The sequence below is a fragment of the Trematomus bernacchii genome, unplaced genomic scaffold (genome assembly GCF_902827165.1).
Source record: "Trematomus bernacchii unplaced genomic scaffold, fTreBer1.1, whole genome shotgun sequence".
NCBI classification, from domain to species: Eukaryota; Metazoa; Chordata; class Actinopteri; order Perciformes; family Nototheniidae; genus Trematomus; species Trematomus bernacchii.
The window spans coordinates 31,162,189-31,179,688 of NW_022987739.1; the positions used below are offsets into that span (position 1 = coordinate 31,162,189).

Genomic DNA, 17,500 nt, shown 5'->3' on the forward strand with positions numbered 1-17,500 from the left:
TGTGACAAAATGTATTTGGCACCCTCACAAAGGTGTGTGTGGTCCTGTCAGGTGTCGGGCTATTTTTAACCACCTCACTGTACAAGAAACTGCCAATTTCCCGAAACACAAGCCATGCTCCGTCCCTCTTTTTAACACGTTTTATAACAACAGGAAGAAAACAGACGTGATGCTGAGAATGAACACGGTAATATAATAACTGTGGCGTGTGATAGGTGTGTGTGTGTGTGTGTGTGTGTGTGTGTGTGTGTGTGTGTGTGTGTGTGTGTGTGTGTGTGTGTGTGTGTGTGTGTGTGTGTGTGGTGTGTGTGTGTGTGTGTGGGGAGAGTTGCTGCAGCTGTCAGAGGGAATGGCCAGTTAACGACACTTTCCCTAGGCCTGGCTGCGGAGCGAAACCAGCCAACGCTCCCTCTGAGTGTGTGTGTGTGTGTGTGTGTGTGTGTGTGTGTGTGTGTGTGTGTGTGTGTGTGTGTGTGTGTGTGTGTGTATGGATGTTGCTTCAATGGGACTGAACAAAAGGTTAAAAAGGTAAGACGTCGCAGACTGAATGGGAAACAATCTCATTTTTTCATCTTTGCATCAACCTCCGACCCTTTGAATGAGTCAGCGTGATCGCATGGTGTGTGTTTTAGTGTGTGTGTGTGTAAGTGTGTGTGTGTGTGTGTGTGTGTGTGTGTGTGTGTGTGAGTGTGAGGTGCCTACCATCAGAGTCGATGCTGTTGAGCGCGGTGGGGGGGATGATGGACACTTTGCACTGACCCAGAGGACACTTTCGAGGGTAAATGTCCATACAGGCTGTGTGCACCTGGAAGAAATACAATAGAAACATAAATGCAAGACGTGATGGAAATGGACAGTTTCATCCAACAGGCCATAAGACTATTACACTTTTTAAAGAACATCCATAAACATTCATCTGTTTGCATCTTGCTAATTATTTATCTAATGTATCATATTCCATGTACGTATGGGACCGGCTTTACAAGGTGTTCGGTGAGTAACACGAGTGTAATGTGTAACGTTAATGACATCACTTACGCGACTCTGGGATTTGTAGTTTTTCTAGTTGCGTATTTTTCATAGTCTTATATTTCAACAGTTTTACGACAAACTGTGATTTTTTTGACATGGAAATTATATTTTAAGATTGACAAACATCATATGTGTAATTCATGGCACAATTCAAACGGGATCGAAAGATAATCTTTCTCTCCCCATTGACTTCAATACATTATTTATCCGAAATAAGGTCCCATGGGGCAGAAGTAGAAGGGCGGGACTTCGCCTCTTTATATATTCATGTTGCACTGTTGAGTTGTTCATTGAAATATCTACACTGTAGCTGCTGTGCACATGATGATCACGCCTTGAATTGAATTGAATTGAATAAAGCTAAGAGGCTGCAAACATTAACAATTTTGAGTTTTTAGAAAAGTGCTATATAAGTGTCATGTATTATTATTATTATTATTATTATTATTATTATTATTATTATTATTATTATTATTATTATTATTATTATTATTATTAAAATAGATATATGTTATGCACGTATAAATAGATTTTGTACAAAATAATAAAATAACACCTTCTAATCTGACTGTCAGCAGGAAAGCAGAAATTCGCAAAATATGGATTTCTTCCTTTAAAATGTTTGTAGGAAAAGGATAAAAATGAGTACCTCAATTCCTAAGTTTATAAAAAATGAAACTCAGTAAGTATGAGAAGCTGTATCGCTGAGAGGATGCTTTTTGTAGTCTTAAATATCCCGTTTATGATAATTAAGATAAGTTTTTTGTATGATTTTAATCCTGTAAGCATATAATTAGGCAGCGTTGAATGACAGATGTCTCACCATGGCTTTGCACCAGAGGCAGCGCCAGTCCTGCAGCCGCAGCACGCTGCCACACGTCTTATCACACACGGCACACTTGGCACTGACAGGCAGGTTTCCTTCCAACCACTGGTGAGGCATCGCAATCTGTGACACACACACACACACACACACACACACACACACACACACACACACCCACACACACCACACACACACACACACACACACACACACACACACACACACACACACACACACACACACACACACACGGCTCAATGAATGGGAAACACTTTGAACAGGGTTAGGGTTAGGCTACTAGGAGCAGTGTGTGTGTTGATACTGGCTCCGAATCAGTTTCCTTTTTCTGACATTCATGAATTTACGAGCATAAAACATGTTATCACACTTTTTATTAAATGTAATATCAACTTCCTCATGGGTATGCAATACAAGACATTGTCATTGAAGTCCATAAAACTTAATTGTAATCATCATTGGTAAGAAACACAACGATACAAATAATAAAAACTAAAAATTAATTTAAAAAGTTTGAACAAGAGTTATTATTATCTAGCTCTAATTACATTTTTACTATTTAATTGTCATGAAAATAAATTGTATAACACATGCAAACTCACCCCATCCTCGTCCTCTATGATATCCTTCCCTATAGAAGCCAGAGTCGTCCATTTGCAGTTGTTCGTGGCTCTGACTGCGCAGCGTTTGTGGGCTTTGAATTTGCACACTGGAAAACACAAACACACACACACACGTCAGTCTCACAATGTTTTACAACGTCAACAGCAGGTAAAAGCAGCTTCATATTGACATTGTCTTTGAAAAGTTCCCACGTTATTTGCATCTAAAACACAGAATGTCACAGACTTCCTTTTGTTTCTTCACACACTGTGATTCGCTGACCACTGATGCATGATTGATTGAGAAGCAGACAGACCCCTCAGAGTACAGAGAGCTAATGAATCCAGCCTTAATGAGACGTCAGCGGGTGTAATTACTGACCTCCCTGAGCCAGTACAGCACATCTCTGACAGATATAGAGGCAAAGCTTAGCTCCACATCACGACTCTCAATAGATTTATCGGAAACATCTAAACCTGCAGCACACAGGACAGGTTCATCCAGAGCCAGAATTACAGTAAACAACACATCTGTAGAGACTCTGCTGATAACTGAGACTCACACAATGCACACACATGCATGCATTCTGTAGTATTACAACCCAGTCTCACGGCATTTCGTGTTATAGTCACGAAATTAATTTAATCTATTGATTCGTGTTCACCAACACGATTTTCACCTTTTTTTCGTGTCACACAGAACGATTTTAAAAGCAATGTATTTCTATTGGTAGTATGTTTCGTGCCTGCACCACGTCTTTTTGTCCGGTCGGGTCTTGGAAGACCAGAAGCTGTGTGGTTCATAAAAACATGTTCTTACTCAATATCTTACCCTAAGCCTAACCTTATCCCTTTTATTTTAAATTGTATAATGTCTGAGTTTTGTTGCCGTCAGTGAGGAAAAGAAATGTCTCAGAGCCTCAGAATACTGACATCTGTATTTTATGTCATCTTTTTTTCCTTCTAATTTGTTATTATTTGGTGCAGGCACGAAACATACTACCAATATAAATACATTGCTTCTAAAATCGTTCTGTGTCAGAATACAGAAATCTGTATTTTTTTAAATGTCTTTTTCCTTCTAATTTGTTATTATTTACATTGCTTTTAAAATCGTTCTGTGTGACACGAAACAATAGATTAATTTCGTGACTATAACACGAAATGCCGTGAGACTGTGTTGAGTATTAGACACTTTGCCAATCAGCTCAACCACTTAGCATAGCAGGAGAGCCAATTGTGGACAATATTGAACGTGTTTTCTTCCACTCATCAAGTAGAAGCATTAGGGCTTGAGTGAAATGCTGAAATCCATCAGAAACATTCAGATTAAACAAGATTTTACTATAAAATGTGTTGAAGAAGTTCTTAGAAATGCCAAGCTTATGTTTTAAGACAGCAAAAAGCCCTCTTAGCTTAGTTAACCTGAGCCAATATTACAGTAAACAACACATCTTCACGTATCTGCTGATGTGTCATTTGTTAGACGCTTTTATCCAAAGCGACTTACATACATTCAATACTGTGGACAATCCCCACAGGAGCAATTTGAGGTGAAGTGTCTTGCCCAGGGACACAACGACATGCTGACTGCAGTGGGACTCGAACTTGCTACCCCCTGATTCGAAGTCCAGCCCACTGAGCCACAGCCGCTCACTGATAACTGTGACTTACATAATGCACATACATGCATTCATTCTGTAGTATAAGACACTGTGCTGTATGCAAAATGCCAAACCAGCCTATCCTCAGTAGCTTCCATACATTAGGAAAGCGGGATAGCAAATCGTGGACGGGTTTTCTTCCACTCATCAAGTAGAAGCATTAGGGCTTTAGTGAAATGCTGAAATCAATCAGAAACTAAGACTACACCGGATTTGACCATGAAATGTGTTGAAGAAGTTCTTAGAAATCCCAAGCTTATGTTTTAAGACACCAAAAAGCATCTTAGCTATCGAGTTAGCCATCCAAATTCTAATTTGAAATAGCAACCACCACTTCTTTAAACAAGAATTAAGGGAAATACAGTTTGCTTTCTTGCACTACGATTGATACCACTCCTTTATCTGTCAGTTATATTTAAAGGTGGGGTAGGTAAGTTTGAGAAACCGGCTCGAGTGCGCTTAGAATTTGAAAATACACAACCGGAGAAAATCTGCCACTTCCTTACAGAGCCCCTCCTCCAACACACACGAACGTGCACATGACCAATGAGGGCACCAGATAAGTTTGTGCACAGATGGAAGGCTGACAGGCAGGTAGGCCATCCAGTTATTTTAGCCGGGCCGGCTCAGATGATTGGTCGTGCTTTTTACAGCACCACGGCTTCCACAGATGATGTTTCTTTATGGATTTTTTGTCAAAGCACTTAAGATATTCATTGCTATCGGGATGTTAAGAGCATTCCATGGAATATAACAAAAAGTGTATCTCGAGCCGGTTTCTCAAACTTACCTACCCCACCTTTAAGGCAGCAGTTACTGCTTTAGCTTAGCTTAGCATAAAGACTGGCAGTAGGGGGAAACAGCTAGCATGGGCTCTGTCCAAAAGGTAAAAACACCTCTAACGCTTGCTTACACGTTGCATTTGGTTTGTTCAAGTCTTACACAAATCAAAGTAGAGTTGTGGTTTGCATGTTGTTTTTTCTTAGCTGTTTGCAATGACTTCCTGGGGCACAAAACCCCCCCAAAACACAGCTTGTTCAGTAAGGTTTTTGTACTAAATAATAAAAGAACACCTTCTAATCTGACTGTCAGCAGGAGAGCAGATAAACAAATTCACAAAATATGGAATTATCCATTTACAAAGATTGCAGGAAAAGGATCAAAATGCGTACCTCAATTCCTAACTTAATACAAAATGAATATCCGTCCATCTGTTGCAGTTCACTCAGTATGTACGAGAAGCACTTCCACTTCCCATACATGTACTCTAAAGTATTTAACGCAGTTCGTTCTGAATAAGAAGAAGTAGAAGAGCGAAATGCAAATCGAGCATGAATACTTCTTATAGAGGAGATGAAGATGTATCGCCAGACGGGGATTGCTCTCGCCTCTTTTCTCCATTAAGGACGAGGCACTTAGTGGATCCATGAATAATGTCTGAGCTGCGGGCCAACTTTGCTTCTAACTACCACACACACACACACACACACACACACACACACACACACACACACACACACACACACACACACACACACACACACACACACACACACACACACACACACACACACACACACACACACACACACACACACACACACACACACACACACACACACACTAAGTATAGTCATTAAGAACATCCACACAGATCCAAACTAAGACAGAGTCATATCCGGGAGCAACAATTTATGTTTTCAATTAATTTTACCGCTAAATGCTGTTAGGGAGCATTAGGAGGACATTAGGAGGATTCAGAGGACATGATACCGCTGTTAATGTCCGCTCCACTCTCAACAAAACAGTGTGTGTGTGTGTGTGTGTGTGTGTGTGTGTGTGCTCAAATCAATCCCCAGCGGTCGTCCTGTGCAGGAAATCGAAGGGGGGATTTAAGCCTGGTTGATTGCTGTGAAACTGTTTGTCTGGACGTTTGATAGAGACGCTGCCTGGCTCTCTGCTTGTTATTTATTTCCTCTCTGCGTCTCCGTCTGATTTCAAGCTCTATTTGGCAAAGAAAGAGCATGGTTACCTTACAAACTTCATTTTAATCTATTGAACAATATGGCTAAAATCTTCAACCCTGATAATGGTGTGTGTAAAGATGTGGGATGTTCATATGATATTCCCTCAAAATATTCCTCCTAGATTTTCTCAGAACTTTAAATCAGTGCTTAAAGGTGGGGTAGGTAAGTTTGAGAAACCGGCTCGAGATACACTTTTTGTTATATTCCATGGAATGCTCTTAACATCCCGATAGCAATGAATATCTGAAGTGCTTTGACAATAAATACATTACAAAATATCATCTGTGGAAGCCGTGGCGCTGTAAAAAGCACGACCAATCATCTGAGCCGGCCCGGCTAAAATAACTGGATGGCCTACCTGCCTGTCAGCCTTCCATCTGTGCACAAACTTATCTCGTGCCCTCATTGGTCATGTGCGCGTTCGTGTGTGTTGGAGGAGGGGCTCTATAAGGAAGTCTGAAGGAAGGGGCAGATCTTCTCCGGTTGTGTATTTTCAAATTCTAGCGATCTCGAGCTGGTTTCTCAAACTTACCTACCCTACCTTTAATTGCTTTTATCAATTTAGAAAACATAATTTTGTAACCCTTCCATCAAACAAAAAACACATATTTGTACCCAAAAAATGCTCTTTTGATACGACTAATAAAGTAGTTTGGCTTTTGAATTCACAACATGAACTATCACCGTGCATTTGTGAACTTACGGTGGAAATACGGATGGCACGCTGAACTACATGCACAAACCTAATATGTGTACAAATGGAGCACTCATTAACCCATTAGTTAAAGCTCATGACATGTTTTTGTAAAATCCCTGGTTTATTTCTGGACTTGGCGCCTCAGTTTCATGTCATTCTCCATTCTCTCCATCTCACTTATTTTCTATGGCGTCATCTTCCAAATTAAAGGTGAAAATACACCGAAAAAATCTTTATAAATAAAAAAACTGCACACTTGAAGGTGACCTTAAAGGTGCCATGTGTCCACTGCCATGCTTTTAACGAGGCTCTGCAAGCTCATTTGCATCTTCCCACTGTGTGTGTGTGTGTCTGTCTGTCTGTCTGTGCGTGCGTGCGTGCGTGTAGCAGGTCTCGCTGATTTCGATCTCAAGAGTTTTAGATGCTGCTCTAATGACTCACCATCTCTCTATCTGTCTTTCTGCTCTGCCTGTGAGAGGGCCTCATTGGAGAGGATAATGAACACTGAGTGGAGAGGCTCTCACACACACACACACTTCACACACACTACACACACACACGACAGACAGACAGACACTTAACACTCACACACACACTCACACTTCACACACACTACACACACACACACACACACCACACACTTCACACACCACAGGCAGACAGACAGACAAACTTAACACTCACACACACTCACACTTCACACACACTACACACCACAACAGACAGACACACAGACACTTAACACTCACACTCACACTTCACACACACTACACCACCTACACACACACAGACACTTAACACTCACACACACACTCACACTTCACACACACACTACACACACACAGACAGACAGACAGACACTTAACACTCACACACACACTCACACTTCACAATGCACACACACACATGGACAACAAGCACTCACGGGGGAAACATTAGCTAAATTAAAAGTGGTTGATATGCAGATGGTGCCTGACACCGGCTAAAAGAGAGCAGTGTCAACCTCACATGTCGACCCCCTCCTCTTAACACTCCTTTCTCTTAATTAACACCCCCCTCCAAAGTGTGTTTTCACGGAGGAGGTGAGGAGCTGCTGCTGCTGCGTCATTCACAGGTCTCTCTTAACAGCTTATTTTGATCCGTTATGGGGTAAATGGAAATGAGTCAACGTGCCTCTAACACACAGTATGGTATAAAAGCATATGGAGGCTGAGTTAATGGCAACCCAACAACGACTCCTCTCACTCCATTTTACTTCAAATGAAAAGTTTGATTGGCAACCCACTTCACAACGGAGAGTTTCAGAGACTCATGCTGGCTCCGGTGAGTCCGATCTGCTGCTTTGGGACAGACGCCTGAACAAAGAGCTTCGGATGGCAGTGTCCTCACACAACTACGTACTAAAACAACTTCATATAAAACCTGGGAGAAAATACTTTATCACGATATAAGTACTTTCATATGATGATGGACTGCACAGTATATCATACGGCATGTTTTCTGTTAATACAGCAAAGAAATAGACTTTAAGAAACAACAGTGAACCCTACTTTAATATACTGCTATAGATAAAATACTAGACAAATTTAAAATAGTCAATTCAATTATAGAGACTTAAAACAAATCTTATTTCCATGGAAATAAATATATAGTTTCAGATTATGAAACATTTTTGATTTAACTACACTTTTTATTTTAAATAAGCACTTTTTTGGGGGGTAGGCAGTTCAATGTAATATTATAGTTGTACGGATAATTGTTGGTGTGATAGAGACTCGTTTTGTTATTGTTTTGTGCACGTGTCCACAGCAGATGGTAATTCACTCACCTCTTTTTGAGAGTTATGTATTTGTATGCATGGTGCAAGGATTAAATAAACAAATAAATCAATGGATGCGTAAAGAAAATCCTGCACACTGCTGTTGGAAACACTCCTCGTAATTAATTGTTATCAATTTGGACGATATCTTAATATGTGATTTCGATGTGATTGAAAAAACAACAGATGTTATTTTGAATTTTCGCAAGACCTACTTCTTCTACATTTGCCAAGTCACAGGATGCAGTTCTCAAATGATCTGCTGCAACGCTACTATATGTCTAGTCAAAATACAAAATAACAATAAGCAGTTGTTTATTTCACTGTATTTAATGAGCACTGAGATTTGTTACTAACTGTAAAGCACGTACTCATCACTGTACCCTGTCTGCCTTCACTCACTGTACGGAGGCTCAGTCACTGGTACATGTTCATATATAAAGCCATGTTGGGTAAACTACCATCTTATATCTGCTCTCTGATCACACAGAGAGTTGCAGGTAGCTATTGCCTGAGATCACATGGTCTTGTTACATGTGCCAAGTGCAAGGACTGAAGTAGGTAAGAAAGCTTTTACGTGTGCAGCTCCTCTTGCTTGGAACAGTCTGCAAAAAGAATTGAAACTGAGCAATTTGGTTCCACTGCATGTTTTTAAAGCTCGGATAAGAGAAATGCTCTTTGATATTACATGATACTTGTTAGAAGCTTTTATCCAAAGCGACTTACATACTCAATACTGTGGGCAATCCCCACAGGAGCAATTTGGGGTGAAGTGTCTCAGGGACACAACGACATGCTGACTGCAGTGGGGTTTGAACCTGGGTTTGAACTAGTGCCCCCCTGATCCGAACACCTACGCACAACCCACTGCGCCACACACCTTTGATACTGTTGGTACTTGTAAATGTCGATAGGTATGTGAACGTAGCCCTGTAAATACAATGTATGATGTCCTTATTGTTTTCTGTTGTTTGATGTTTCATGTGGAACCTACTTGCTGCAGGTCTCCCTTGAAAAAGAGATCAATGATCTCACTAGCCGCGTTCACACCAAGTACTTTGCCGTACTCAGAGCCCCGGCACTTATGACCCCAGGGCATTTAGTACAGATCGCGTTCACACCGGAGTACTTTTCCCTGAGGGAGGATTACGCAAATGAGCCGCTGACGTCACTTCGTCTTCTTCTGCTTTGGGTTTACTGGCAGGCAGCAAACAACTTCACGGCGTATACTGCCACCCGGAGTCCCCGGCCGGAAGTCCCCGGAGTTGGGGACTGGCTTCAGTAGAAGCTGCTGGGACTCCCAGCAGCTTCTACTGAAGCCTTCTGAGTTAATCGCCAGAACGCCGACACCTCCTCATCTCCACCGCTCCCATGTTTTGTTTTGTGTTGCCATTAGTTAGTCTCTCTGCGTTGGTGCGCTGGGCGAATGCTAATGCTAATAATGCTAATGCAAGGATAATAAAATGGTGGCTCTACAAAACATTTCAGAGTTGTACGGGGCATGGTTTGCAATTCGCCCAGCCAATCAGAACTGGGGCACTTTTTTCCCCCAGCAAAGTACCATCTCTCAGCAGGCACTAAAAATGGGGGTAAAAGTTCCCGAGATGAAGTGCTCTTTTTGGTGTGAACGCAACATAAGGGGTACTAACGGAACTAAACGCGAAAAGTACGGTGAAAAGTACTCCGGTGTGAACGCGGCTAATGGGACCTACCTGGTTAAATAAAGGTTTGAAATGAAATGAATGTAACATTTGGTGTTATCTTGTTCTTTTTGACATGTATATAGTTGACTTCATTCTGCAGCTGCATCATTCTCATACATCTTATTTCCATGTGCACTACTTTCTGCCTCCTTCTTCTTTGAATGTTCTGTATGTTGCATTATTCAAAGACCCTGGTACTTCCAAATTCCTCTGCCTACGCTGCAGCTTTTGTGCAGATGACATTAAAACCTTTGAATATTTGAGACGTCCAAATGAAGGAGAGCTGCTTCCTGAGGCCATGTATTACAAAAAGAGTTATGTAAGAAACGTCTTTGTGTAAAAACTGAATGAGCATCCCGTGTTTCAGGTTTATCACCAGGTAGGTTGACACGTACGAGGAGTTTGACTTGATGTCATGGTGCGTACATCAAAGTGAAACCATTTCTTAAAACACAGATAGAGAACTATTTAAAGAAAACTATAATAACATTAAAACATAATACAAAATATAGTCAAATATAGCAGGATTTAGATTGAAATAGAACGGAATAAAATGTGTGCAGTAATATAAAAAAAAAATATTGTGTACAAGTGGAGTACAAATACTTCGTTACTGTACTTAAGTACATGTTTCTGGTATCAGTACTTTACTCCACTACTTATTTTCCTGACGACTTTTTACATTTTGAACCCAAATACCTGTACTTTCTACTTCTTACATTTTGAACACAAATACCTGTACTTTCTACTTCTTACATTTTGAACCCAAATACCTGTACTTTCTACTTCTTACATGTTGAACACAAATACCTGTACTTTCTACTTCTTACATGTTGAACACAAATACCTGTACTTTCTACTTCTTACATGTTGAACACAAATACCTGTACTTTCTACTTCTTACATGTTGAACACAAATACCTGTACTTTCTACTTCTTACATGTTGAACACAAATACCTGTACTTTCTACTTCTTACATGTTGAACCCAAATACCTGTACTTTCTACTTCTTACATGTTGAACTCAAATACCTGTACTTTCTACTTCTTACATGTTGAACCCAAATACCTGTACTTTCTACTTCTTACATGTTGAACCCAAATACCTGTACTTTCTACTTCTCACATGTTGAACACAAATACCTGTACTTTCTACTTCTTACATGTTGAACCCAAATACCTGTACTTTCTACTTCTTACATGTTGAACCCAAATACCTGTACTTTCTACTTCTTACATTTCCCAAACAGGCTGGTTCCTTTAGTTTGAATGTGTGTTTGGTGGCGTGATCATTATTATTTAGAGTCATTGCGTGCCTATTGATTTGAACACGATCCGTGTATCCATCATTTCCTGGTCTTCTCTAAAGAAGAGGGACCAATGAAAACGTTGTCATGTTGCCGTTGTTCAGCATGGAAACATTCATTAGCTAACAATGACATTATTGTTCTATTAATATAAAGGGAGGTCAGGTACTCTTTAAAACAGCTGCTAGTTATGGGTACTTTTTACTGAAGTGCATTTCAAAGCCCTCTTTACTTTTACTTGAGTAAAGAAGTTTAGTCAGTACTTCTACTTTCACCAGAGTACTTTTAAACACGAGTATCTGTACTTCTTCTTGAGTAAAGGATGTGTGTGCTCTTGCCCTCTCTGACTGTGTGCATTAATGTGATGAATAGACTCTGAGGGGACGTACCTTCGCAGGAGAGGCCGTGGGACGTGACCCCCGACAGGCTGTCTTTGCACACGTTGCAGAAGGTGGGCCGTGCGTGGGAGCAGGCGTACCAGTTGTGCATCCCTGAGAAATGTTCCACATTAAACTGTGCCGTCTGGCAAAGGAGAAGTTAAAACAGGTTGGCAGCGCACGAGTCACACAAAGCACAGGGCACTACATCATCATCATCATCATCATCATCATCATCATCATCATAACAAATATACACAATTATAAATCTACTGTAGGTTTTATAACACATGAGTGCATATTACTGTTAGCGTGTTTTCATTATAATTACAAGCAGAATACATGATTTTACATTAAAACAGGTAAAAGTTACTGAAACAACTCAATAACCTTTTCACATTCAGTCCATTCGTTCCTCTCTATAAGCTTTCCTTAATGAGATATACTGTATATTAAGAGCTGCTCAAATAAATAGGTATGTTAGAAATAATGACCGTATTAAGCAACTTTTTTGAATGTTCATTTATATGTTTGAGTAGATTTTTTAAGAATATAAAAGTCATATTTTCCTGATTTCAGATTCCAAGCTGTGTATGTTTTCAGTTTTTTTTAACTCTTATTATAGTAAGCTGAATATCTTTTGAGTTGTGAACAAAACCACACTTTTTTGGAAATATTCGTATAATTTTTTCACTATTTTCAGACATTTTATGGATCATGTACCTAATTGATTAATTGATAAAAAATAACCAATTAGGTGAATCAACAATAAAAATAAGAGTAGCAGGTGCTGTGTGTGTGTGTGTGTGTGTGTGTGTGTGTGTGTGTGTGTGTGTGTGTGTGTGTGTGTGTGTGTGTGTGTGTGTGTGTGTGTGTGTGTGTGTGTGTGTGTGTGTGTGTGTGTGTGTGTGTGTGTGTGTGTGTGTGTGTGTGAGCTCTCAGGGGTGCTGCTGCATTGCAGTGCAGTAAGGGGGGGAGAGGGATGGGGTCTTATATAAGATTTCCCTCCCAAATCAAAGGCTTTAAGATGCAGTACTGCTCTGCTCCTGCGCTCACTGTCAACAGATTCCTCTTCCTCTCACAGCAGAGTATTATCCTCAGTGAGTTAGATGAGAGGAAATGAAAGGATGAAAGTCGCCCGCTTCCACAAACACTATCCTGTAAGGTGAGAATTTAAAAAGGAAGCGAGAAAAGCAAATCGTCATGTTGCAGAATCTGACTTTGTGACGGTCAGCATGTTTTAGATTTATGTGTGTGTGAGCATACATGTACATAACATGCACAGTATGCTGTCCTCCTCCGCTTGCATCTTACTGATATGTTCGGTTTGATGAACGGATATTAAAGGATGCAAGTCGCCCGCTTCCACAAACACTGCTCTGGAAGATGAGAATTTAAATAAGGAAGCGAGAAAAAAGACAAATCCCCGCTGTTTATGTGTCATGTTGCAGAATCTGACTTTGTGACGGTCAGCACGTTTTAGATTTATGTGAGTGTGAGCATACATGTACATAACACACGTCAAAATGCAGTAAGCTGTCCTAATCCGCTTGCATCTTACGGATATGTTCGGTTTGATAAATGGATATTAAAGGATGCAAGTCGCCCGCTTCCACAAACACTATCCTGACAACTGAGAATTAAAAATATGGAGGTAAGGAACGGACAAAATCCCTCCGTGTTTTTGTGTTTTCACGCGAGTCACGTTGCAGATATTTTATTTATAAGGAAAATGTATGATAGAAGGGGGTAGGACCAGAAAAGTTTTTTTTAAGCTTCTTCTTGCCCCTGTTGAACATGACAGAGACTATCTGAGAATTATTATATTTCTTTTTTTGTACTTTGTTATAATTATTATTATGAGTGAGAAAAAAAAATAATAATAATAATATATATATTATTATTATTAAATGTTTTGTTTCTGACATGTTCAATAAATTGACTAAACATTTCAAAAAAAAGACTTTGCGTGTTTCTGGTTTTCTGTATTCATGTACATACTGTAACACACAAAGGAATCTAAAAGCAGTATTGCTGTCTTCCTGCGCTCTCCTCATATTTAATTATTATTTACACAAATACTGTCTGTTTGATGAAAGTCGCCTGCTTCCAGAAACACTATCCTGGAAGATGAGAATTCAAATAAGAAAGAATGTGCTTTGTGACGGTCAGCATGCTTTACATTTCTGTGTGAGAGCATACATGTACATACTGTAACTCACAAAGGCGTTTTAAATGCCGTCCTCCTGCTCTGCCCTCACTGAACATATATCATATACATAAAGCGGTTAATTGAAAGGACTTTTTAAAGAAGCAAGTCGCCGTTTCCAGGATCGCTGAACCGAAAACTAAGCATTTAAAATAAGGTAGATGGAGACACTTTCGGACGGTCAGCATGTTTCAGACGTGTGCGTGGTTTCTTTATTGTATCTACAGTTGCACACCTGTGACTGCACACCTGTAGCTCTGACCCTATAAATACTTCTTAGATATCCACCTGTCTTCAGTGCAACTTGTATCAAATGCAACGCTTTTTTCGGCAGCAGTAAGAGGAGAAACGAGCGCGTCCCAAACAGCAGCACTAGTGCCAGCATCCGCAGAAGAGGATACGCCTAAACACAGATCTATTGTTCCTTCATGCAGCACTATCTGTCCCCTACACACATACACACACACACACACACACACACACACACACACACACACACACACACACACACACACACACACACACACACACACACACACACACACACACACACACACACACACACACACACACTCATCATGTGTCTGCAGACGAAGGGAAGCGCTCCTCACCTCGTAATGTTCTCGGGACTGGACGGACTTCAGAGAGCTGATCCAGTCCTCCATCTCTTTCCTGTTCTCCGCGCAGAGGATGAGTCTACGGAAAGGAGTGATCACCTGGAGGGGGAGAGAGAGAGAGAGAGAGAGAGAGAGAGAGAGAGAGAGAGAGAGAGAGAGAGAGAGAGAGAGAGAGAGAGAGGGAGGGACAGAGAGAGGGAGGCGTGTGAGACAGATATCTGGAACGAGTTAAATTTCACCGGAGCGTTCCTCCCGCCTCGGTGCGACTGAGAGGAGAGAGAAACGCTCTCAGTCTTTAAGAGAAAGGATGAGAAAAGCCCCCTCCCTCTCTCTCTCTCTTTCTCTCTCTCTCCCTCATTAACTCTCACTCTTCTGGAGTTAGTCTTTTCCTTCGCTTTCCTCTCTGCCCTCTCGCTCGTCTTGTTGATGCAGATTCAAGCTGACAGGCGGCGCGCCACAGTAAAGGCTAAGAGCTTCTGTCTCTCTCTCTCTCTCTCTCTCTCTCTCTCTCTCTCTCTCTCTCTCTCTCTCTCTCTCTCTCTCTCTCTGTGTACTGTATGTGTGTTTAAAAACAGTCTCCCTGTAGATAACCAGCACCCTCTCAACACACATCACTTATTCATGCTCCCTCTTGTCTCTCCAGCTCTCTAAGTTGAGTCCGTTCACGCTGATCAATATGTATGTTCCTGCAGCGGACCAATGCTTCCTCTCTCTGTGAGGAATGCTATTCGTAATGCGCTTTCATCACAAATGTCCTTTAAATGATCCCTGACTTTGACGTTTGACGCAGTCGGTTGTCTTATTGTAAATGTTGTATGTGACGGGACTACGGATGGAAACTAGCTCAAAGCTAAAAATCTGGCTCATTTACATTTAAAAGCATTATTTTGTTTAAAATGTTCATTAATGTGCACTGTCCCGGTTCAAATAAACGATTACATGAAAAAAATTATTGGACTATAACTGGGATAATTGCAAACATTAATAATTGGTCTTAATAAGAGAAATGCAGAAGGGGAAATGAAATGTGTGGAAAAGAAAAGACTGCTTCCTGGTGTCTGGTGTGTTGGTGGAGCTGGACAGCGAGCTTCTCTGTAGTGATGGTGTTATTATTGTCTCTCCAGCTCCCCTAGTTCAGGCGGTTCACACCGATCAATACGTGTGATATTGGTGGGAAAAACCAACAATTTATAATTGGTTTTATTAAGAAAAACACACATTTAAAAAGATGAAAGAATGTAAATGAAACACTGCATGTCGTTGGTCTGGTGTTGGAGTGGAGCTGAACAAGCAGCTTCTCCAAAGTGATATGCATATTTCATTTACTGCAATATGTCATAATGTTCCTGAAGTGTTTTCATCAAGGGAGCAAGAAGGCTCTAACTCGCTGTTTCAAATACAAATCAAATACAAATGGTTCATTTGGCTAACTACCTCCTAAAGAGAGAATGCAGAGTAGTACACAGTAGGGGTGGTGTAAGAAAAACACCATCAATAGATCATTAAAGTATGAATAGACCTCTCTTTTTGTCCTGATCCATTTCTATAAAAACCTGTCTGGAAATGAGCTGATCAGATTTTGGCCACTTTATGATGTCATAGATGTTTTGGCTTGTGTAACCATTAGCCAATCAGCAACCAAGGTAACCCCCCCTCCACCTTGTCACCTGAATCTCCTCCTAGAGCACCATTGAGTTCTTTGTAACCAAATCTCTCTCAGAGGGGCGTGGGGAGGGGCTCCTTATTTTCATCTAAAGTAACAGACAGAGAATCAGCACTTTGGAAACAGGGCTGAAACAGAGGGGATTATGGGTAATGCTGCAATGATCTGTTTGGTGTTTCAGCCAATCAGAGACAGGCTCTGGATATATCTGAGACCTGTGATATACTGTTGATAAAGACTATAATAAGGGACCTTTAAAGTATTTATAGCTTGAAGCGGCCGCCTGACAGCTGGTATCCTAATCAATCTCCTTAATCACTGTTGTAATCAATCCGCCTCAGACCTCTAATCAATACGATGCCTGAGAACTGAACGGCATGTCCGAACAGAAAGGACACAGTAAGAATGGTAATAAAGATAATCACATTAACTTGTCATTATAAGGTAAAGGTTGATTGCACAATGTAATGAATAATGATGTTAATATGTGCATTAAGATATGTTGGTATCTCTGAGGAGGACGTGTTATTGTCTTTGCAACAGCAGCACTAACAATAACACCACTTTCAATCAACTCCTAAATGACAGAGACGTAGTCACAACAAAGCGTCCTGTATGTATGTCTGCAGCTAATGTTTAACTCTCTGTTCTTGGCTTCATTTGACAGATGAAAGTGTGGGAATCCATCGAAATAGAAGCAGAATGCTCACTTTTTAGTGCCTTATTATTCAAATAGGACTATTCAAGCAGACTGTGGAGCTGATTTTGTGTGTGTGTGTGTGTGTGTGTGTGTGTGTGTGTGTGTGTGTGTGTGTGTGTGTGTGTGTACATAACTGGTAGTGATAAGATTGGTTGCCAGGGGAAACAGGAACAGCTGGTTACCAAAAATGGCTCCAGGCATCCCTCAAGTGTCGAAAACCACTGCTGATGGCTGACCTT

General features: G+C 40.7%; 1 protein-coding gene across 5 annotated transcripts in view; it reads right to left on the reverse strand.

The window, feature by feature from the left end:
* dgkh (diacylglycerol kinase, eta) overlaps positions 1-17,500 on the reverse strand; it is an 86,556-nt gene that overhangs the window by 32,782 nt on the left and 36,274 nt on the right. For all 5 annotated transcript variants that reach the window (XM_034147742.1, XM_034147736.1, XM_034147737.1 and 2 more), the window contains 5 exons: positions 14,893-14,997; positions 12,085-12,217; positions 2,479-2,585; positions 1,856-1,981; positions 703-805 (listed from right to left, as the gene is read on the reverse strand). In XM_034147742.1, coding sequence (XP_034003633.1) covers positions 703-805; positions 1,856-1,981; positions 2,479-2,585; positions 12,085-12,217; positions 14,893-14,997 — 574 coding nt within the window. The remainder of the gene's footprint in view (positions 1-702; positions 806-1,855; positions 1,982-2,478; positions 2,586-12,084; positions 12,218-14,892; positions 14,998-17,500) is intronic.